The sequence below is a fragment of the Takifugu flavidus genome, chromosome 4 (assembly GCF_003711565.1).
Source record: "Takifugu flavidus isolate HTHZ2018 chromosome 4, ASM371156v2, whole genome shotgun sequence".
Classification (NCBI taxonomy): Eukaryota; Metazoa; Chordata; class Actinopteri; order Tetraodontiformes; family Tetraodontidae; genus Takifugu; species Takifugu flavidus.
This window is the reverse complement of record NC_079523.1, coordinates 6,658,814-6,681,961: the sequence shown is the minus strand read 5'-3', so window position 1 is coordinate 6,681,961 and position 23,148 is coordinate 6,658,814. Positions and strand designations below refer to the sequence as shown.

At 43.9% G+C, this 23,148-nt stretch overlaps 1 protein-coding gene across 2 annotated transcripts in view; it reads left to right on the top strand.

Moving 5' to 3' along the window:
* Positions 1-23,134, top strand: part of kif5ab (kinesin family member 5A, b) — a 41,000-nt gene extending 17,866 nt beyond the window's left edge. For both annotated transcript variants that reach the window (XM_057029441.1, XM_057029442.1), the window contains exons 9-29: positions 1,197-1,301; positions 1,877-2,025; positions 2,660-2,808; positions 4,527-4,732; positions 5,657-5,725; positions 6,088-6,294; positions 8,789-8,935; positions 9,914-10,102; positions 10,388-10,505; positions 11,929-11,993; positions 12,965-13,074; positions 13,745-13,846; positions 14,205-14,265; positions 14,387-14,458; positions 14,541-14,645; positions 15,817-16,033; positions 16,970-17,219; positions 17,494-17,558; positions 19,165-19,192; positions 19,460-19,542; positions 20,526-23,134. In XM_057029441.1, coding sequence (XP_056885421.1) covers positions 1,197-1,301; positions 1,877-2,025; positions 2,660-2,808; positions 4,527-4,732; positions 5,657-5,725; positions 6,088-6,294; positions 8,789-8,935; positions 9,914-10,102; positions 10,388-10,505; positions 11,929-11,993; positions 12,965-13,074; positions 13,745-13,846; positions 14,205-14,265; positions 14,387-14,458; positions 14,541-14,645; positions 15,817-16,033; positions 16,970-17,219; positions 17,494-17,558; positions 19,165-19,192; positions 19,460-19,532 — 2,487 coding nt within the window. In that variant the 3' untranslated portion in view covers positions 19,533-19,542; positions 20,526-23,134. The remainder of the gene's footprint in view (positions 1-1,196; positions 1,302-1,876; positions 2,026-2,659; positions 2,809-4,526; positions 4,733-5,656; positions 5,726-6,087; positions 6,295-8,788; positions 8,936-9,913; positions 10,103-10,387; positions 10,506-11,928; positions 11,994-12,964; positions 13,075-13,744; positions 13,847-14,204; positions 14,266-14,386; positions 14,459-14,540; positions 14,646-15,816; positions 16,034-16,969; positions 17,220-17,493; positions 17,559-19,164; positions 19,193-19,459; positions 19,543-20,525) is intronic.
* Positions 23,135-23,148: the final 14 nt, after the last annotated feature.

Sequence of the window (23,148 nt, the reverse complement as noted above, 5' to 3'; positions counted from 1 at the left end):
TCCAGATCCCAAATCAGAGAACTTCCTCACCTCAAATCCACTCCCAGAGGACAGGTGTCCAAGTCTGGGAGCCAAGGCTGGGAGCCAAGGCTGGTTACCTGCGGGGTCTCCCCAGATCTTCATGCTAAATTCGATGTATATCAACGCTAGTTTCCATCTCTGCGGGTTGGGAATATTTCCTCACAAATATTATTTTCCTTTGTTTTGGGTAGCTTTTAGAGCAAGTTTTCAGTCCATATCATTAAACAGAGTGACCAAGAGCTTCTGCTTCTCCTCTCTGAAGAATTTAAACCTGAGTCGTCTCGCCTCATTATGCTGCGCCTGCAAAGGCTCGCGCTCTGTAGGTCGCCTCTAAAAGGCAGATAAAACCCCACATCGGAACAGCAGCCATCTTCTGCGGTCAATGTAACGCAGATACGCAATTAAATGTGCTCAGAGCAAAACGGTAACAGAGTGTTGACAGAAGCTGGCATCCTTGGGTTGCAACAAAGCGCTGATGCTGTATCTTTAAGTGTGGGTCATCCCTGCGGGGGAGGGAAGAAAGGAGGAAACGGTTCGAACACAACTTCTTAGATGTTTCAGCTTAACATTGTTTAACAGGAGGTCCTTGGATGCAGCGGAGGGCTTTGATATCAACTTGCTCTCATCTATAATTAAGCACGTCATTATCTAACCGTAAATAATTACATCCCAGAACGACCATGTGTCTGTTGTGCCTCTCCAATTAAAATGTAATGCCTTGCATCTCCAAACCAGCCTATGTGTACAAGCTGTTTATGGCTACTGCAATCACAACAACACCTGAAATGCTCTTTTTATATGCTTATGCTCTCCCGGAAGGATACGGGCTCACTGAGGAGATAATCCATTTTGGTGGCACTAATTGGGTTTACTTGGATGTGCTGAGTTTCTCGGCAGGTGTTGAGGATTTTACTGGAACGAACGGTAGAATTTCAAGAAAATTGGATGTTAATTTACCGCATGTTCAAAGCTTTATGTTCCAGACGTGCGAAATCGGTTAATGTGCGATGGTAGCACAAGGACTAGTAATAAAACTAGAATATTGGTTTAAAGAAGAATTCAAAAATTCAACGACACTGCTCTAGTGAACCTAAAAAAGTCGAGTTTTCAGTTCAAGGAGTTGCATATTAACATTTCTCTGACTAATTGCTCTTATGTGTGTGTATCTGTGTCAGGTCAGTAAGACAGGTGCAGAGGGAGCAGTCCTGGATGAGGCCAAAAACATCAACAAGTCTCTGTCAGCCCTGGGAAACGTGATCTCAGCCTTGGCTGAGGGAACGGTACGGTGGAGCCATGCTTCCCTCCTCTAGCGTGTCGTATAGCGGCGCAAAGCTTTTCCTGTAGGATCTTTGTTTTGAACAGATGTCTGATACATCCTTCAAAGCAACATTTTTAGCAAACGGGCCAGCGTGCAGCCACAGTGACATTATTCTCCCTCCCCTGAATGTTGTGGATAATGCATAAAAGTATTTTGGATATAACCTTTTATGACTGTAGGTCTTCTGAATCTGAATAAGCTGTCACGCACAAATCTCATAAAAAGACAAGAAAATATTAGATTGATGGTAGATTGAACCCATGCGGTGGATAAACTTAATCCCAGGCTTTTACTGAATCCTCACATATTGATATTCAGTTTTAAAACTGGATGAGATGAATCCTACAGGGACACGGTTGCTAGATTTGGTCCCCTCGCCCGTCAGCTACAAATTGTTACAGTGTGAGAGTTGAATAAACCAATAAAATTGGCCGGTCTGATTGGCAAGTTTTCATTGATGCAACAGTTCTCCTCAATCTTTTAATCCTCTTTTTGTGCCGTGCTGACCATCACTGCGTCCTTTTCTCTCCCCCTCAGAAATCCCACGTGCCGTACCGTGACAGCAAAATGACCCGCATCTTGCAGGACTCTCTGGGTGGGAACTGCCGCACCACCATGTTCATCTGTTGCTCTCCCTCCAGCTACAATGACGTGGAGAGCAAATCCACCTTGATGTTCGGCCAACGGCAAGTCGCAAAATGGTCACTGACTGCTGCAGGATCGATTATTTTCTCTGTTTAGGCTCTGATTTAGGCTCAGTGTTTAGCCTACTGCAGGTGCATTACATAAGTGATCCCTCTGTGGTGACAGGACCTTAAATATTACTGCTTGTCTTGCTAGCGTCAGGGAATTAATTAGCGTTTTCTTAGTGGAGTGTGAAATGAAGTCGTAGTCGCTAATTCAAAATTCACAGCCAGAGTTAAGTGCAGCAGCCGTAGCGGCATAAATGTTTCAGCTCTGATGGTGCGGATTTACGTCATCCTTGAGCAATAATTTATAGCCCCACGTTAGAACCTCGTGGTTTTTAACATCTCATGGTAAATATGTTTTAGGAGGTTTCCTGTTTGGATTTTGTTTTAAACAAAGAGACAGATATTCCTCCTTTTCCATGGTCCACCAAACACAGCTGGCACAGATCCCATTTACATGGAAATTAATGAGGTGCAGGCCATTTTCATTGAGCAGCCACGGCTGAAATATGGTTTCTGACAGTCTGATTCTCTCCTCTTTTTGCTCTTTTGTCATTTCCTGCATCTTGCCTCATCCCCATCCTCTCATTTCCACTCCACCCGTGTTCCTCCCCCACCTCCCTCCAATTAGAGCCAAGACCATTCGAAACACTGTCACGGTGAACTTGGAGCTGACCGCCGAGCAGTGGAAGAAGAAATATGAGAAAGAAAAGGAGAAGAACAGGTCAATGAAGGATACCATTCAGAGGCTGGAGGCTGAGCTGGAGCAGTGGAGAAGTGGTAATACTCCCACCATTATCAGACTGGTCCCCAAAAAGAGGAGAATAGAAGAGAAGGGAATGAGAAAAACGGTTGCACAGCCTTATTTTTACTTTAAGCTGTATTATAACACCTTAATTAACACCACAGGTTAAAATAATTCATATAGTTATGAAAAATATTGTAAATTTCAGGGAAAAAATAAACTAGCTGTTGTTTTCTTTGAAGGATATTTGCGGAAAAATAGGATTTAAGTAAAGCAGCAAATGTCAAGAGACGCCAGACGGTCCCTCATAAAACCAGGCACAGTCTCCTTGTTCCAGTCATTGTTCATGCATGGAGGAGCACTTACTGCCCATATTGAGATATTAACAGCCCGATTCCCAGAGGACATTGTTTTCCGTCTGTGTGTGGATTTAAACTCCCTTGGTATCATCAAGACACACGCAAGCGGTGAAGCAGCCAGACAAGCTGGCTGGTCTCAGGCCCCAAACACTCATGACATCCTTTTTTGGGCTGTTGCATTTATGTCATTCAGACTTTCACGCTTTGTCTAATGACTGCACTCACATTGTGCTGAGGCAGGAAATATCGGAGGCTTTATTTGATTAATCCCCGTGCGTTAATACTTCACTGATCCTCTCACACCCGAGCACATGCATGTGCATAAACCTGTGCACACTTGCTCCCACATCTCTCCGCATACATCCTCTCCTGCCAGGCTGGAGCCGGCTTTAAATGCCGATCCTCTTGATTGCAGTGATTGGCTGACATTTAAGCTTTGTAATGAATCCCACCGCGCGTTCCTCTTTCTTTGTCCTCAGTGATCGAGCTGAATTTTAAAACTGCCCTAACACGTCATTATTGAGCACCTATCAGCGGAATCGATTCCTGGTCTTGCACCATTCCCCTCAGTTATTCTCTGAACAGCACAATCGCCACTGTCTCATCTCAGCATCTCCTCTTTTGTTCTGAGTCTCTCTCGCAATTTAGAGGTTGTAATTCCCTAATGGATCATTTTGACAATACTGTTACCCCTGTTCACCCCTCAGTGCCCCCTTATAACTTACTCTCCCCAAGTCAGCGCTCCCTTAATAATTATCGTTGACCTCCACCTCAGACAGATTATTTGTCTCTTCAGTTCAGAACGACCCACATGGTTTCCTCCTGAGGCCACTGTGTTTGCACATTGTGTTGCATTTGGATTCAGCAGCCTTTATTGATTTAAAAATCTCTAAAAGTCACATTGTGCACATTTTATTTGCAGTGTTGCAGTTATGCATGCAGTTGCAAGTGTTAAATGTTACAGGATATCAACAGTATCAGCTCCTCATTGTGATTAATGAGACTGATGCCGCCTGAGGGCCGCCTGAGGGCAAGAATCAAGCTCTGCTTCCACTAATACTTCAGCCAGTCCAGGCTGCTCTCTCTCCGTTCTCCACCACATTAGATGCTTGTGCTCGTGCACAATTAGCCTACTCAAACCACTTTACTGCCTTCAGGGTCAAATTCTTCATCAAATGAAGCAGGCTGAAAAACGCCGGTCACCTGAAAGATACAGTACATCTGCTGTTGAAGCGGAAGATGATTATAGTACCAAAAAGATTTAAATCCAGTATATAAATATATTCATAAGTAAGAGAAGGGCCCATGTTTAAGGATAACATGCCTTAGTTACTGATCCTGTGATGTATCATAATTAAAAATGTCACTTAAACTCCTCTGTTGTGCTGCTTCAGGTGAGGATGTTGTGCTGGAGCGGCTGCAGTCAGAATCACAGGAGGACCCCCTGGTGTCAGGTGAATCGGAGGAGCCGCTCCTCGACATCTGCAGCCCCTGCAGCTCTTGTTCGTTGGCCTCCTCCATAGTGGTTCACATCTCCGAGGAGGAGCGGCAGAAATACGAGGAGGAGATCCGCAAGCTCTACAAACAGCTGGACGATAAGGTGAGGAACGGAGGACTGTTTGTGAACATGAACGCACATCTGCATGCACACACATTACACGAGTTCATGGAGCGAAACGCGCATGCATTATTTATGTTAATGAATTCAAGATCAGCTTCATAATTTAGTCCCTCTATGTAGATGGAATTCATCAAAAGCAGGCATCTGCTGTGCTCCATAAAGCTAGATTTTCGGCAGATTTTACTGTTTAATTTAGTTAACTATGTGCGCTGCATCTGTGTTGTGACTAATATTTACCATGATTTTGATAAAACACCTTTGTTATTTTCCACATGCACACATCTATGGAAATTTATGCTAATTGGGATGCTAATTATCCATATTCCTCCTCTGATTTTGCAGCATTTTTGTTGATCATTGTTTACTACACACTATATACGTGTTGGCGCCAAGAAGGAGCTCATTATAAAAATCTGCTTGATTAATTGGCGATTGCACAGGAAGTGTTTTCATAAATGAATCTTTATTAATCTCTCAACCTAAAATAAACCACTATGCATCCTACACAAAATAACAATATATATTAAACATATATTTACATGGGGCTAATTTTTCAGTGATCCATGATGAAGTTAATGTGCCGCCTGTGTGTGCTTTCACTTGGATAAATTTCATTGGAGGATACAGAGCAGCAAAAACCACCAAAAAAGAAAATCCACACCAATTATGATATTAAAATAAACAATAAAAATAACACAAAATACCAGGAAACTGAGTTTTATAGATTGCTCCTTCATATGGAAACTTACCAAATATCAATTTTTAGCATCAGAGCTCAGAACCTCTGAAGCTGAAAGTGAAACCAAAAGTAAACGAGTTGACAATGTGGACTTTACCAGTTTGGGTAAGACGCCACGCTGCAAATGAACTGCTGCTATACCATGTGTCTCTGTTTCACCCAAGGATGACGAGATCAACCACCAGAGCCAGATGGTTGAGAAGCTGAAGGAGCAGATGCTCAAGCAGGAGGAGGTACGAGAACTCTGCTGTACAGCATTGGGCGGTTTGACTGAGTGGCAGACAGTATCGCTGCAATCCCAAATACAGAAACTGAGAGTAATAATAGAATACTGTCTAGCTTCTGAAACAAAGGCATTTGCAAGTAGTTCTGTGTAAACAACCTCTAGAAATTAGAATTCCACAAAAAAGGAAATGCAATCCAGCCCTTTGTAGCACTGTACTGTTGCTGCCTGGTGATTGTACGAGTGGTATAAACAACTCTGTGCTGCTCAGTAATTGGTTGGCGGTACAGAGGGATTTGGTGGAGAGATCGTTACAGCCATTATGTAAACATTGACAGTATAGATTCTGCTGTTCTCTGTTCCCTCCCTCAGCTCCTGGCCTCATCCCGCGGTGACAGCGAGCGGGTGCAGTCGGAGCTCTGCAGGCTGCAGACCGAGAACGATTCGGCCAAGACCGAGGTGAAGGAAGTTCTCCAGGCCCTGGAGGAGCTGGCGCTCAACTATGACCAGAAGAGCCTGGAGGTGGAGGAGAAGAGCGTCCAGAACAAGCTGCTGGCTGAAGAGCTTGCTAAGAAAATGGTGGGTTTGAAGAGAAAAATGGGAACCAGAGTCAGAGCAGCAAAAGAATGTGAAGAAATACATAAGGAATCAAGTCAAATTGAAACTGGCTGAAAGAAAATGTAACAGACTTCAAACTGCTGAATGGAAAAAATGTTAACAAGAAAATGCGGATAATTGCAGATATAAACATTTAAAAGTCAGAACGATGAAAGATCAGTGCGAGTTAATGCTATTAACCTGAAACAACTCATCATAAATGCTCTACAGCCAGAAGCATTTGCTTTATAGCTTGATGCTTTTTGCTGTTTCACACTGAGGTTCGGTGCCAGCTGCAGCTGCAGGAATCAGCTGTATGGAATTCAGTCGGATTTGCCAGCGTCTGTACATTTTACTTGCTCATTTTCTCTTTTTGTATTGTGCAGCGCTGCTTCCTAGGCGTATCCAACTGATTGCAGCTGGCGTTTGAGTTGCAAAAGTCCCAGTTTTGTTATTTAGGTTGATCTTAAAATGTGTCTCTCCAGATACACGAGCTCTGAGGGCTCAGTTTGTTCAAGGGGCATTATTCACCTTCTGACAGTCTCCTCAGCGTTACACGCCCATTTTAACAAGCTGGAGCTGTCTGTCTTGTTCAGATGCTGCAGTTACCGGAAGATTCGACATCTAAGCATTTATCAAGTTGACTTAAGTCAGCCGAAAGGATGTTTTTCCTCTCCGTCCTCACAGCTCACCTTCACATTTGTGCTGCCGTGATCTCTGAGCCGCTGACCTCCCACAGAATCCTCCAGAGGATGCTGCTGCCAGGCGCTGACATTATGTGATTGTGCAGGAATCACACCGCGCTGAAAAACCTCCATCACTCCAGCCTGTCGCGCCTCTTTTCAGCCTTTTTGATTCTTAATTCTGCTGCGTCGTGGCTGTCGAATTCCTGTGTGGAGTTTTGACATGTTCTGCTCTGATAGCACCAAAAGCAGAACAGATGATTTTGAAACGGCGCAGTGGTGTATAATTCATCAACGCTCCCTAACTCACCTCTGCACCTGGGAACAGGGGGCCGTGCCATTGCTCCTGGTCCCTGCCCTTTATTCTCTTCTTTTAGCACCATCCATCATCCATCCATCTATTCTGTGTCAGTGTTCATCATTAACTTTGTCTTTTTTCCAATGTTTTTCCTACTGTCCTCCGTCCTCAATTAGCTTCATTCATGGATTTTATCTATTTTTATCTATTTCAATATTTACAACCGCTGTTCACCCAGTTGACATGTTGGCACAGATGGGGCCTGGAAATTGATCAAACATCTCAAGGTGCAAGCAGGAAATGATGGAGCCTTCTCTAAAGGAGAGTGTGTAATCAAAAGGCTTAGCGATGCGTTAACTTGCCTGATGATTCAGTGTGACGGTAACTAAAACACACCTTTAAAAATAGAACTCAAGTGCGTAATTCATGCCACACAATAAAGCAGCCTGAGTTTCTGTAGCACCATATTTATTCAAAAAAAGACACGACCAGACAGGATCGTGTCAGAGGTGTCAGAGGAGTCAATATTTATGTAACGTTTGCATGAAATGAAAACATCAAAGTTGGCATCTGTGTCATTTGGGAAGAAAGTGATGACAGGAATTTAAGTCAGGAATGAATCCTATGGTACATATTTGCCTGCAACTGCAAAGGTTTTTCATGTGTTTTGGGTAGTTTGCATGCAGGCGTGGCTGGTTGAACTGAATGTGAAAGATGATCATTGATTTCACAGTAATGAAACAAACCTGGAAAAGTTGATGAACGGTGACTCACAATCACTTTAACCCCTGGGTATAATGCTGCATCTCTAATTATGTTGCAGAATATACACAAGTCCTATTATTGTTGAATAATTTCGTCAGCAGGGACCTCTGTCTCTCTCTTTCTATCTTGAAAACTACCTTACTCATCCAGGGGGAACCGAGGTGGTCAAAACAGATGAAAATTATGCTGAATTTGATTTACAACAAACAACAACTGATGACTCTAATGTGTAAATTCTGCCGGGGACAATTTTAGCTAATCAAAACATTACACACTCGTTACGGCTCATTCTTCAATGCCGCACAAATAAATTCAGATTCAAAAGCCAATGTTGGCATTAAAAAGGTAGAATGTGGGGAAAAGTGTGCGTTGTATTAATGTCCACGATGGCTTTAGATTCTGCCTCTCGAAAAAAAAGGGAGAAGGATAAAATGAACTCCCCCATTTACTCTTTCTTGACGCTTTCATCCCACATCAGCAAGCCCTCAGACCCTCTCTCAGTACTATATTGATTTCTAATTTACTGGCCATTATATTTTGCCGCTTGGGTTCCTCGGTTGAGGTTGGGTTAGTGTCTCACAGGTTAAATGACTTTCCCTCTCAGTGCTCTTTGCTATACATTTTGGCCCCTCATTACTCACCCCTGTTGCATCCCGTCGGCCTGTATTTTCTCTCTTTTTCATCTTCTTTCCTCCCCTCCCTTTTCTTCTCGTATCCTCTGTGCACGCAGACGCACCTCGTGGCTTTGGAGGTGGAGCTGTCCCGTATCCAGGAAGTGAGCAGCCACCAAAGGAAACGCATCGCTGAGATTCTCAATGGGATGATGAGGGACCTGAGTGAGTTCAGCACCATTGTTGGAAACAGAGACATCAAGCTGGTGAGTGGGGAAAGAGTGACACTCATGCACTTCACGCAGTTTGGCGCTCCAGGCATTGAAAATCATTCAATAGAATACTACAACTCTCAGTTTGGTTATCTTTGAAAATGGATTTTGATCACACGGTAGTTTGTTGTGACATCAAGGTATATTTGCAAAGGAGTTTGGCAAAACATGACAAAAGATGCTCTCAAACATAGAATAAAGCAATGAAGCATCCATGACAGGAACCGTATTTGGGTTAAGCAATCAGCACAGCCCCCAGAAGGGCACATCCATGAGCACAAATGGCCCGGAGGCGTGCTCTATCCCCCAGCATCGCGTCAGTAAAGGTGGAGGAGATACCGGCAGACAAGCCAGTTTACCAGGACAGGTGGAAGAGGCCGTAGGAAAGAGACAACCCCGCAGTCTGGAGATGTCGTAGAGAACATTGTGCTGCCTGTAACAGCCTCCAGCGTGAATGGTGTCTCAGTGACGGTTTTCCAGATAGCCTGATTGCTGTTGGGTCGGAGGATGAGGTTCTACCATCCACTGTTAAACCGGGTGCTGAAGCATGCTTTTTTATCCACTTCCACTTTTATCCCTTTCCTTTACGATTCTCAATCCAGTCATCAGTGGATTCATTTTTAATCCAATTAGTCCATCTTACATTACTTTGTTTTCACCAAATTACACTTTGGTTTTAATAAATATTTCTCTCATGGAGATCTAGGACGTGTGATGTCAGTGCTTTCATTACAGTTTCTCTGATCACTCATATGTGGCGCAAAGGCTGATGGGCTATTGGATATCTGCAGAGTTTGACTAAAGCCTTGAAGTATGACAAAAGTCAGATAGAATACAAGATTCAACATCTCTTGCATTGCATAGATCAGACCCCCCCCCCCCACACCCCCACCACCCCCTCCCAAATCTACATTCAATCTTAACAACGTTTCTGCTGACCTCTCACTCTTCCTCCTACTCATTCGTCTCCAGCCTGTGGAGATCACCGGCGCGATCGAGGAGGAGTTCACCGTCGCCCGTCTCTACATCAACAAGATAAAGTCAGAGGTGAAATCCATGGTGAAGCGCTGCCACCACCTGGAAGCCCTTCAGACGGAGTGTCACCGCAAGATGGAGGAGACAGGCAGAGAGCTGTCTTCATGTCACCTGCTCATTTCACAGGTGTGGTGCAGCGAGGGAAGGGGAGTATCGATGGAGAAATCAGCACATTTTGCACTGTTTTCAGCATCACTCTCAAGAACTTAGTGTCAATTTTAATTACCACTTAAATCCCCTTCATTTGGAATCTTGAATCATGGTACTTTTTGCTAGCTGTTTGCATTGTATTAATTCGCCTAATTTACAAATGAGCCTATTTACTTCAGACTAGATTATATTTTCTCTTCCTCTAAGAGGACTCCTCTTCATCAGCCTGATGCGTCTGCAATGCCGCATTTTCACTTTCAGCACGAGGCAAAGACTCGCTCACTGACTGAGTACACGCAGAATTTGGAGCTGAAGAAAAGGCGCTTGGAGGAAAGCTACGACTCCCTGAGTGAGGAGCTGGCCAAATTACAAGCACAAGGTAGAACAATGAACAATAGAATCATCAGACTTCTTTCTAGTGTCAGAAGTACAGCAGTGACTTTCACAAGATTTTATGTCACAACAGTAAGATTCAGATGAATCAGATGAGAGATCCCTTAAAGGGAGGTCAAAGCATTTGATAGCCTCTGTTGGTGGGCTGCAGCAGCAAGGAAAGGAGCCACTCTTACCCTTATTATTGGAGACAGGAAACTGGAAAGAAGTTAAAATGAAATAAAATTCTCCTAGGCCAGAATCCTTTAAAGATAGTTTACACAAAGAACAGTTCAATAAACATTGTGACCAATGTGATTACAGAGGAGAATTGTTTTTTTTAGTGCTGATAATAAAATCGTTGACATATTTTCAAGGTCACCCAAGGAAGAAAGAGCATTTATTCACTATTTAACATAAAGTAAAAATATTGAAATGCTCCTATTGGCAAAGCAGATGATTTATGGGTCGACGTACGCAGGTGCTGGAGCAGATCCGCTCAATAGCTTTCAATAGAGATGTTGAAATTAAAACCTGCAGCTCTAAAGATTTCTTATATTCAGATTCTGTTGACTGAACAGCAATAGCGCCGTCACCTTTTTACCCCAGGGTTAGCATTTTACACCCACCAAACTGCAGACTGTAGACGCCAGTTTCAATTCCAAAACTAGGGTTTACATGAGAAAATGGCATTTCAGCTGACTATAACAGAATGTCAGTGCATTTCATTTCCACTTCACAAGGACTGATAGAAGGTGACTCCTCACTTGCAGCTCTTTTCAGGTTTCAACAGACAGTTTCAGAATGGAAATGTTGAAAAAAAAACCCGAAATAAAACAGAAAAAAAATCCACTCAGTGGCTCCTTACAGGCTCGTAAACACCTCATGGCACCGGCAGGAATATATGAATAATAGATTACATTTTAAATTTAAATTAATTGAATGAATTTATTTTGAATTAAAGTAACTCCTCGTCTACTGAGTCCGATTAACTCATACTGAAGTCCCTTTTCCCTGATGTATTGATTAACCTGTTGCTTTAAAGGCAGGTAAATCAATTTCAGACATACTGTTGTCTGGATCCAGTCAGTCCTTTGGTCATTAAAGAAGAGGATTAATACAGAGAGCAGCAGGTCGTATCGATCCCACAGTTTGATATGAGGTGGGGAGCTTGTTAATTTAATTATGAGATGCCAGGAACAGCACTGTGTTAACAGCTGATCACATTAGCGTGGCACAAAAGCCGCCATTGTCAGTTATAGATAACGCTACACCCAAGGCACCGCTCAGAACACACTGACCTCGCTGTCAGGAGTAAGGTCACACACACCTCTTTTCATTTTAGGGACACACTCTGCTTGGTTGTGCTGCTCCATTTCTGTTTCATGTTCTGTGTGTGTGTGTGTTTGTGTGTGATTTTGGGTGTTTAGAGACCATGTCGGAGCTAACAAGGGGAAAGAATCATTCAGCTGTCCAAGAATCATGTGATATAAAGGTAATTATGGCTGCAGATCAATTTATTTGAATTCCTTTATCACACCAGCTCATCACTGATCAATGTCGGAGTGTGTTGAGATTTGAGTTTTGTTTGATAAAGACTCAGGAAGGACAAGATCAAAATAAACACACAGAAGACAGATCTGAGCATTATATCCAAGCTAATAGTGTCTACAGAGGAAGATTAATGGGCCAGTGAGAGGAGGTTTATAGAGTTTACTTTTGTGAAAATGTCTCACTGGTTATATCACCATGGAAACACATTACCTGGTCCGCTTATTATCCTTCCCTGTGAGATGCTTTGAAAGCTAACTGTAGGGAACATTCGTGTGAAACAATGACACTTCACTTTAAACTGTAAATTATTCTTTTTTAATAGTAGTGTCATTTTCACATATATTATTATTATTTGCTGCTATTTTATACAGTTAAATGATGGTGTGTTGATTTTTTAGGGAGGAGCAAGCTTGTGCATGGAGGGTGGAAGGTTCAAAACAAGGGGTCAAAGTTCAGTGGTGAAAAGTTTGCCCCCTCATCAGTGGATCAGATTAACCAAGCTTAATAGAAGCACGATAATAAGAATAGAGCTGGTTTAGAAGCAGAAGGAATCATGGCTGCGTCTATTTTTAAATGATTTTTTGGTGTGGATGCACCGGAATGATCAGAGTGATCAGAGGGTTACGGGTTCATCGAGGTTGGAAATATACAGCTCTCGTCATTTGCTCGTGCACACGTTTGTTTCGTCTGTGAGTGACTGACATGCTCGTCTCCCACCTCGGGGTGCTCTCAGCATCCAGGCCCATGTGGGTCTGCACGCCCGCAGGTGCACCGGTGTGTGCAAACGTATACGCTTGTTGTTTCTTCATTTTGTTTTCCTCTTTGTTCCCACTTCCGGGTACCCCCTCTCTCTCTCTCTCTCTCATTCCACATGCACTCCTTTCTCTTGCCATCTTCATGTCTGCACCTCAGAGGGCTCTGGAGCAGCAGATGGAGTCGCACCGTGAGGCTCACAGCAAACAGCTTGGCCGCCTGCGAGACGAGATCAATGAGAAGCGGAAGATCATTGACGACTTAACTGAGTCAGTACTTCATTGTAATTCCTCACCTGTTCTGACACAGATTAGTCAGTCCACTCCTCACTGTGTGTGTGTGAGTCAAGACAATTACTGGTGTATGTCCAATAAAGCTTTAACCAAGGTGAAGGAGGTGGAGCTTTTTTCTTTCTATTGCCCTGTTTGGAATAGTTTTGGCTGTGTCTGTCACGTTAACATTGTAATGTATTTACAAAAGAGCTAACAGCTGTGGTCTTCCCCCTGTGGCGGATGTCTGTGGCTCTAATCTGTAATGCAACTGTATCCATACAAGCCAACTAGAAAGGCTGCATTGATGGATACACAGTCATGGTAGCTGGGTTCTGAACTCCAATTCTAGCTGCAGGAGGGTCTTAAACCCGAGTGTGTGGGTCTTATATGGTGTGCAAACTGCTTCAGGAAGACAGAGTCAAGCTGCTGTTGCTGCTGAACCGCACAGTGGAAAAGCCACCCTGCTTGCTGTGCGAAGTATCTGCAGAGGAGTTTAGACCAACTTCTTCAGGGATTAAAGTACGCCTGGCGGTTGGTCTAGAGCTGTCTGGAGCCCCTCAAGTTTGCCAAACAGTAAAAGAAAAAGCTCAGGCTGTCGGTATTTAACCCTACTTTCATGAACACTGGCTGTGCTTTTAATTGTTGAACTGTCTTGTTTTGATCCCAGCTGTAACCAGGAGCAGCGGCTGGAGCTGGAGCAGCTGCGCTCTGACTACGAACACCTCAGGACGCAAGAGCGTCACAAGAGCCGACAGCTGGAGGATTTGACGTGAGTCTTGGCCACATTTCAAACGTTTCTCCACGTGGAGGCCTGATGCCTAGCTGCCTGTTTACCTTGGTGGCTCACTGTCATTCCTTCCTGTTTTTGACTTGGTGACTGTCAGATAATACGAGCGAACATAAGGCTAACCTGCTTAGAACTCTAGTATCAGACGAGCGGGCAGCTGGCTGCCGCCGCACATCTCTGCAATGACCCTTTCCGAGCATTGCATCAGCTATGCAGATAACTGCTCGCAATCTGGGCAGCGGAGATTGTTGTGCATTCCTTATCCCACAAGTGTGAAGAAATGCACCTTTCTAGGACTCCCTCCATTTGTTGAACTGATCATCGTCCTGTGCGCTCGCAGATATCTCCATGAGCGACATGAGCAGTCAAAGCAGGACCTCAAAGGACTGGAAGAAACTGTGGTAAGATGATGTTTACACTTCATTTGGCACTCTCTGAATCCAGTAATGCCCCAATTACAGCAGACATGATTTTAAATGTCCTGCTCCCTCTCCCTCTCCCTCTCGCCTTGTGATATCGAAGGCTCGCGAGCTCCACACCCTCCACAGCCTTCGCAAGCTTTTCGTTCAAGACCTCTCCATTCGAGTTAGAAAAGTAAGCCGCACCTTCCCGACGCCCGGCTCGGCTATTTTAACAATGTTTAAGCGAAAAATCTTCTCCACTGTTTTATCAACAGAGCGCGGGGATGGAGCCAGATGACAGCGTAGGGTACATCACCCAGAAACAAAAGATTTTCTTTCTTGAAAACAACCTGGAGCAGCTCACGAAAGTTCACAAGCAGGTAGCAACACAGAAGGCTTCATAAGCAAGTTGTTGGCAGAGGAGGACTGTGGTGGGGGAAAATTGTCCCAGCTGGATGTATAAGAGAGGTATAAAAGAGCAGACTAAATTAAAATGCAGAGCACTGTGCTTCCTTGTACTCAATCTTCTCAGCAGAGTTTACGCCAATCTAGAGCAGCAGGTGAAGTCAAGCCGAGCTCCCTTCAGGGAATAGGAAGCAGCGCAGGATAAAAAAGTTATTCGCATCCTGATAAACAATGAATTCAGCTTGGCGGTTCACACCAAAAACTCCCCCTTCCCCTCTCCCGCGCATGCTTGGAAAGATTAAACCCACGCATGGACAACATCTGTCTTCAATATTCATGGACTGGCTACAGCAGGGGGCTTTGGCGGTGGTGTCGCAAAGCGGGCCGCTGGCTCGTAGGCTCGCGCTGGCAGATTGGTTTCGCGGCGTAGCAGTTTGTCAGAGGAGAAACCAATCGTCAGTTGGCTGCTGGAGACTCCATCCAATCCACCACATGCTGATATTGTAGGTAACAAGTTGGAAGCCATGGCCATAAATCATTGAGCCCCCGGTGGAATGTGATAAAGCTGGAAACAGAGCAGTGATGGTAGATATGAGTGTCTCAGCTCCTGTGCAGTGAGGCAAAAAAGTGCTTGGACACAAGGGTTGGTGTATTAGCATCAGCCTGTATTAGCTTTTGCGCTAACTCAGCATATTTTTTAAGGATTTCTCTGTAGCATGCTAAGCATGTATTGATATAGTGTAAATCAGGATAATGTATGTCATTGTTTTAAGCATGTGCTCTGCAACCTAAAATACATAGGGTGCCTTTTTCAGAGCAAAGCAAATATTAAGGAACTAAGTGCTGCAGGTTGGATCGTAATTTTAGTCTCGCTGGCAGGAGATAAATCAGTTCCCACGGTTTGGTTTTTTAGCCTTGGCCACCAATCTGCTTCAAAAGTGCAACGAAGACTAAGTGCTCATACTGCAGAACAAGCCTTCTTCCCAAAAAGCCCAAAAAACAAATCAGTGAAACTGAGATTTGTTAACACATTCTATTTAGAAAGTATATAAAGAGCCCCATACCATAGTTGTTTATGGCGAATGCCCGTATGACATGGTTAGAAAATCATTATCAGTCACATGTACTAACATGTGTGTTTGACAGCTGGTACACGACAATGCGGATCTGAGATGTGAGCTCCCGAAACTGGAGAAACGTCTGCGGACCACCGCCGAACGGGTCAAGGCCCTGGAGGGCGCCCTGAAGGAGGCGAAGGAGGGAGCCATGCAGGATCGGCACCGCTACCAGCAGGAAGTGGAGCGCATTAAAGATGTGATGAGGGCTCGCTATCCTTTCCGTCGACCCCACGCTGCACAGATCGGTACGCCGCTGTGCACAGACGCAGCTTTTCCAAAGGAACCGTGGCCTACGTGTCACGGGGGTGCATGTTTCATTTATCCGCCTTCTCATTTTACGAACAAGAATTTGACATCAATTAGTGAGAAAGCTACACATAATTGTCAGTGCATTAATGTCCAATAAAGCCTAAATAAAAGCGCTCGCGCCGGAATGGGTTATGAAAGAATACTATTTATTCCATTTATTCGCTGCAACTCTAAAATATGAGAATTGAGCTACTACTTAAAAATTAAGGGGGGATAATGGATGTGGAGCTGTATACTAGTGTAAGAAAATTGGTTATTGATGCAAGTAGTTCTAAAATAATGATTTTCTTATCAGGATAAGACAGAGGAGACATGAAGGTCTATACTGAGGTCCAGCTGAAATCAGATTTAATCCTTTAGCTGTTCCAGCTTTAGCACTTGAAGGGGATTTAGATAGCAATGAAATAATTAAATGGAGGCTTTTATTTGAATAAGAATCCCAGCACTCAAATGCATGTGCATTTTGACTGCTCCCATTCACAAATATTCAATTTTAGGATGTTTTGAATATTACTCTGGAGATGTGTTGACATTCCCGGTTTAAACACACTTGACTGCGACTGATGTCAAAGAGCTGCGATGGAGGAGCTGTTGTGAAGTGCTATTTGGAGCACAGCAGAAACCAGGTTTTTTGTGCTGTCACATAAGTGTTTAAACCCCACATGGAAACAGAACGCTTTGTTTTCATTTTAGCTGTTTGAGTTCAAATCAAGCAGCGGGGGGTATTTTACTTTTTTATCTAGGACTGAGATATTTCAAATTAAGAGCATTGCATTTTAAACACTTGGTTTCTTCCTTGATAATCTAATTTGGTCAAAATAATTTAATATTTTCTGCTCAGATGGGTTTATTTTTGAATCTTTCACCCTCAGCCAAACCTGTCCGTCCTGGCCACTTCCCAGCGTTCTCTCCTGCCAACCCCTGTTTCCTCCGAGGCTACAGCGATCACCCCATTGCCTTCTACGAAGCCGGTTTCCACAGCAGAAAAAAGCAGGTGGCGCCAGCTCCCACATCACCGGAGGGTCCTTCCAGGTTAAATGAGACCAACGGCAACCAGGAGAGCTCAGACGAAACCACCGGGTCCCACGAGTACGACTCTCAGGACGACGTTCAAGACAACACGTGAGTATTCGTTTAAATGTGTGATGGAAATGATCATTTGGAGCGATTCCATCTCATCTTCCCATCCCATCCCGTCCCCATTCCCATCTCAGGCTGTGACCAATAGCTGTAACAGGAGTCAACTGCTGGACAGGACATTGATTTATTACCTTTTGTTTAGTTTAGTGTTGCCTTCTTTCAGTCGTTTCAATAAGCAGCTCAGTGTAGAAAGAGAGATCTCGAATCTTTGGAAGTGTGAAAAAACACGTTTTTTTTTTTTTTTTGCTGCTTGCAGGCTTCCAGCTGAAACACAGAGTCAAGCCGATCAGTGCACCGCTGAGTTCCTCGATTCCGAAAACGGTGAGCCTTGATCAGATGAAGCCCATTTACATGGTGGGACGTAATGTGAGCCAGATTAGCGGGCAAATTTTCTTTTTCACACGGCCGTTATTGGTTTTTTTACACATCTCAGAGAGCGGCGGCTGTAAAACTGTGACTGCCCCTTTTGAAAGCACAAACAATGGCATCTGTTTTTTACGCTGTGTCCTTGCTTTTATAGTCCTGTAATTGACTCAGCCTGCAGGCTTGAACTGACCAGTGATGCTCGAGGGGGACAGCTCCAACATCTCTGGCGATAAATTTGTCATCCGCCGTCTGTCATTCTGTGGGTCCGGCTGGATGTTGTCTCTGATCATCACAGGATGACGCTGTTACACTCGAGGAGGCTCTGTCTGCTCCCATCAGACTCTGGAGGAGAAAGATTAGGCTGCTGCTGTCATTACTCAGACACAGAACGTGTCCACCTCAGCCGGAGGAAGCGATGGTGACAATCGTAGAGTTAAGGGTCGAGGCCCACGCCTCTTTGCTTCTCTGGCCATATCGATAAACGTCAGTCAGCGCGTCGCTCTGCCGGCAGCTGCCTGCTTTGCATCAGCAGATGAGCCCTGAGCCTCGACGAACCCGCTAGGACCGGCGGCGTTTCACACGTTCCTGAAATATTCGCATGCAGGCAGATTTCCATTGTGCCAGTTTGATTTTGACAGCTCTTTCTCAAATATGGCAAGTGGCATTTTGGAATCCAGCGCCTGCTGCCTGTGATGCGTCCCGGAGTCTGACTTTCCCCCTCATGGTCCGTCAGCAGCAATTTTCACTCTGGGACATTACTCAACTAAGAGATGTGAATTTTAATGAGCTCTCCGAGGAACATATCCAACAGACTCTTTTTTTTCCTCCACTAGTTTCCGTTATTGGAGTTTAGCCTTGACACAGCACAGATAAGGCTTCTCCCAGCCTTTGTCTTTTCTTTTTAAATTAAAATGCCTGAAGAATCCAGTGAAGCTCAGGTTCCCTTCAGCAAAGCCGCCCCATCAAAATGAACTTTTCATTACCGCACTAACACATTCAAAGAGGTCAAATACGTTTTTTTTCTCAGTTCATTATGAAGGAAGAGCCGAGAAGACACATGAATGTTGTGGGAGGGGAAGGTTTTCAGGTGGTATTTGGTGCTGTTGTCCTTGTCTTTAGCATTTTGAAAGCTCTTGTGAATAAGAGGAAGTTCAGTGTCCTCTGTGTGAGGGGGCCCAGCTTCAGGTGTTGGGCGGGGGGGGCTCATCACTTTTACAGTTTTACTTTTGCCTAATCGTCACAACATTTAGCGGGCACAATGACCGTCACCACATCTTCTCAAGTATGTATAATTCAGCTAATTCACCATTCAACTCATGTGGCTTTGAGCTGCGGAACTCGTGTCGCGATAAGATGCAGCAATAGGACCGCAGTTTGTACTTCAGTCATCAATGAGCAGGCACGAACGCGCCGTGCAGCTGCTCGTTCCAAAGTCATCCATCTTTCCTGCTGCTTTTGGCCTGTTTGTGCTTCTGAGCCGTCCTCTGTTTTCCACACCAACACGCTCCCCCTACTCACCGTGCACCTGTCATCCTCCTTATGCACCTCTCTCTGTCTGCAGGGAACGCCACAGATATCAATGACAACAGGTAAGACCGACAACCGCCCGCTGCTTTTGTCGACCACGTCAGTTTTCTACAGCTAGATTAATTCCCTCTGCCGTCATCAGCTTGCATGTGTACATGAGATCCCTCATTTTTTTTTGGAAAGCCCATTTGCTGCCTTCCCCTCGCCGCTGTATGTCTGCACCCGCCTTTGCCGTCGCCTCCGCCGTGTTTGGCAACAGTGATAAATGTGGCGACGAGGCGGCTGGCGTCCCTCCCCAGCACGCATTTAAATGTGAATTCTGTGTCTAGAACCACTGTCTGTGACAATCAGGACCCAGCCAAACTCTACGGCGTGCAGACAGGGGTGTTAAACAGCTATTAGCTCCAAACAGGTATGGAAAGAGGATTTCTGTCCCTCCTGTACGTAACATATGAATTAAAATAGTTTAATTTTAATCAGAGAGAGCTCAGTTGTGGTTATTTGTGTAGTGTTGTGTTGCAAAGTGATGAAACTGTATTTAAAACTGACTGTATGTACAAAGAATGTTCAGGCTGAGGGTCTCCAGCTCTGACCACAGAAGCTATCAGCCAGAACCGCTTTGACAAAAGAATTAACAATAGCGGCGCACGTCCAGAAGCGCACATCCTGCAGCACAACCAGGAGTGAAGCAGACACTGACTTGATTAATTAATTAAGTAGAATTAATGGGAAAGGACATAATTAGATGTTGACACAGTGACCATAGCGTTTCATTACTGCGCCGTGATGGACGCCACACCGACGCCGTTATACAACACCAGAGGCCCTTATCTGTTGCCAGTGGTAACAACTTCATTTGTGGCGTTGTAAATATTTGCTCCAAGAGTTTCACAACTCATTTCTTTTTGACTAATGTGAGGGATCAGCTCTGCGTGATTTTGTTTTGTTTCAGTGCGTTTTTAGTTTTTAAATCCCCAAATTTACCTGTATCAACAACTGGAGGGAAGATAACGACTACTTAATCCCACTGTTTTGTCCATCACTCATTTAAGTTTTCAGAACAAGCTAATTTACAGCGCTAATTGATTTTTATGAAATCATGTTGTTGTTGTCACCTGTATCCATGTCTGTTAGATGGTGAACGTTCTGTTGCTCAGAGCTGGAGATTCTTAGTTCCTTTAAAGTGTATATTTGGGCTCAGACTTCTCCCTGGAAGTCACTCCCTGTGATGACTGCACAATGAAAATGCATTGATTTGTTTTCCTCTGGCAATATCAACATGACTCACTGGCAGTTGTCTCCTGCTCTCTGCAATTTCTGGCCCACTCTCCGTCAGAAGTATCTGACTTCGGCTCTTCTCTTGTCTCTCTACTTCTCTCTCTCTCTCTTTCTCAGGCAGACATTCTTTTATTCTGCATGCAGCTGACCACTCTTCGTCCAGTCTTTCCTCCCCCATCCTTCTCCTTTTCCTCTCCTCTGCTTGCTCTTCTCCGGTCCCTCTTTCCTCCTTGTGTACTGCTGTGGAGTGTATATGGGTATTAGTAGGATCCCCGGCACGCACTGCATCTCAGATCCCTGGTCTGGCAGCTTTACACCCAGGCTGCCGCACGCACGCCACCCGTCACCACAGACAGAAAGGTGGGGGTAATTGGGTGCAGTACTTCAAAGAACCGCCAGGATGCGCTATTTTTCTCAGTTAGGAAGTTACTAAGGATTATCGTTCGACTTGCATATGTAGCTGAAAAATCAACATGGAAACTGTGAAATCTGTATTTACACACTCGATCGTGCATGTTTGATGGTCACTTTTGGTCTACAGTGTTTGATGAAGAAAGAAAAAAGTTACTGAGGCAACAAATGTTGAAATGTTTTAGCCTATAAACGCCAGTTCAGGGGAGCCTGGATAGAGGGGCTGAAGATTAGTCTAAAAAATTGTGTTTATTAGACTGTACAAGTTTAAATTCTTTGGTATAACTTATTTTTTAAAAATAATGATGCCTCTTTAAAAACCACATTTGATTTTGTCTATTTCACACTGCAAATGTTTAGTGAGCATTTGGTGACTGAAGGCGTCACGACTGACTTTCTTCACTATGTGATTACTATGGACACACCATTTCACATTACTGCAGAATCTAAAGAAAACCTGTGGAGAAAAGTCCCTAAAAAGTCCCTGTTATATTCCATTTATGAAGTCCCGAGGCCCTTCCTGGGTGTGTCTCTTGCCGTTTGAGGAATCAGAAATTAACCTACCGGTATATAAATGTAGCTTCTCTTTTCTGACCGGTCTCAAATGAGAAAATGTAGAGAAGTTCTTTATTATAGTACCTCAAATTGATGCTCACATGTTCAGTGACGACCACAGGGTTGGAACATCTGCCCTGTGCTGGTGTTTAGTGGACTGAAAACCTTCACCTGAAAGCCACGGTGCCATCGTAAAGACAATTTCAATCTTATCCTCTCAGACGTCTGCCTGTCGGGGACCGATATTTAACCTCTGTCATGCCAACGCAGAAAAGAAATGGCAGGGTGATTATTTAAAAAAAAAGAGCGTAGCAACTATTTTTATAATGCTAGTTACAGTTGAAAATAAACTATATATTAATATAATTTGCTCTATTTTTAATTGTTTTTGTTGGCTATTTTTAATTTTATCGCTGTTGTTGAATGTGGAGCGGATCGACGTGTACGTATCGTGCACTGCCGTAGTTCTGGAATTATGTCACAGAACGACTGTGTGCTCATGGGCTGCTGCCTTTCTGATGTGAGCCTGACAAAATGGTGGTTTTGCAGACCACGTCACACAGAATGAGGTCATAAGCAGAGGTTACCGTCGGCCATACGGAGCTGATAACCACCCTGACTTATCGCTCCGACACACTCTCAGATATAATGGCTCATCATGCAGTGAGGATTTGAACCTTCAACCCCTGAACAGTGACAGTATGACATGTCCTGTCCTTTTTTTATATGTCTGAGCAGATAACTTGCATGACTGTACGCTGACAGTAAATTCACACCTCGCGCTCACGCTTGGTGTTGACCTCCAGATCAGCCAGTCAGGGGGAGAGTGTGAAGAGTGTTAAGTGTGTATCGCAAGTGTGTATCGTGTATCGCTTCAGCTTACAGCCTTAAGAGATTTTAGGGTATCTTGGGTTTTTATGCAAATATATACTTTGTACTTTAATTACACTACAATCACTACTCATTGATAACCACCAGCAGATTGGTCACAAAATGGGCACCAGAGGAGCAAAAAGCTCATCAGATTACACTTTACATCCTTTAATGACTTTTTTTATGGCATTTTATAGCAGGATTTTTGCTCTGGTTTTCTTTATTAGGTTTAATTCCAAAATACTGAGGATTCATCTGCTTTTATTATCAATGTGTGCGGAATGCGTTTTTGGGGTTTTCTGTTTTTATGCATCCCATAAAACTGAATACAGGTCTTATTTAGGTTCCAATAGGCTGTAAGCTGAAGTGCTGTGAGCAGATGTCCAGATTGTAGCGGCTAATCAAGAAAACAGGATTTCGTCACATTATTTTGTCTATGCTGCTGTTCCAGTTTCCTCTTCAGTCACTCCAAAGGGTAAAATAAGTCATTGAACTCACCTTTATCAGTGCAGCCATGCGTGTTTACTTAACCTATAGAAACCATGAATTGAATGATGTTTTCTTTTCCTCTACCATGCACTGTGGTTGTAAATGTTTGATGGTTGTTGGGTTTATTTTCAGTCTGACGGGAAAAAAAATCTTTAAATAATTGTTACCAATTTGAAAATATTCTGGTGAGTCAAACATCTTGTGTGAAACTGTAGCCTAATTATGCAAAACTAAAAGAGCAGCAATGTGGTTCATAAAAAGAGGAACACAGAAGCGAAATGTCTGTTGGTTTTATGTGTTGATTTGTTTTTGGTGTGTGATTTAGTGCATGCAGTACTTCATCTGTAGCCGCCGTTATTATCTCATGAATCTCCAATAAAGGTAGTCATGTGTACGTATTATTGTTTTGGGC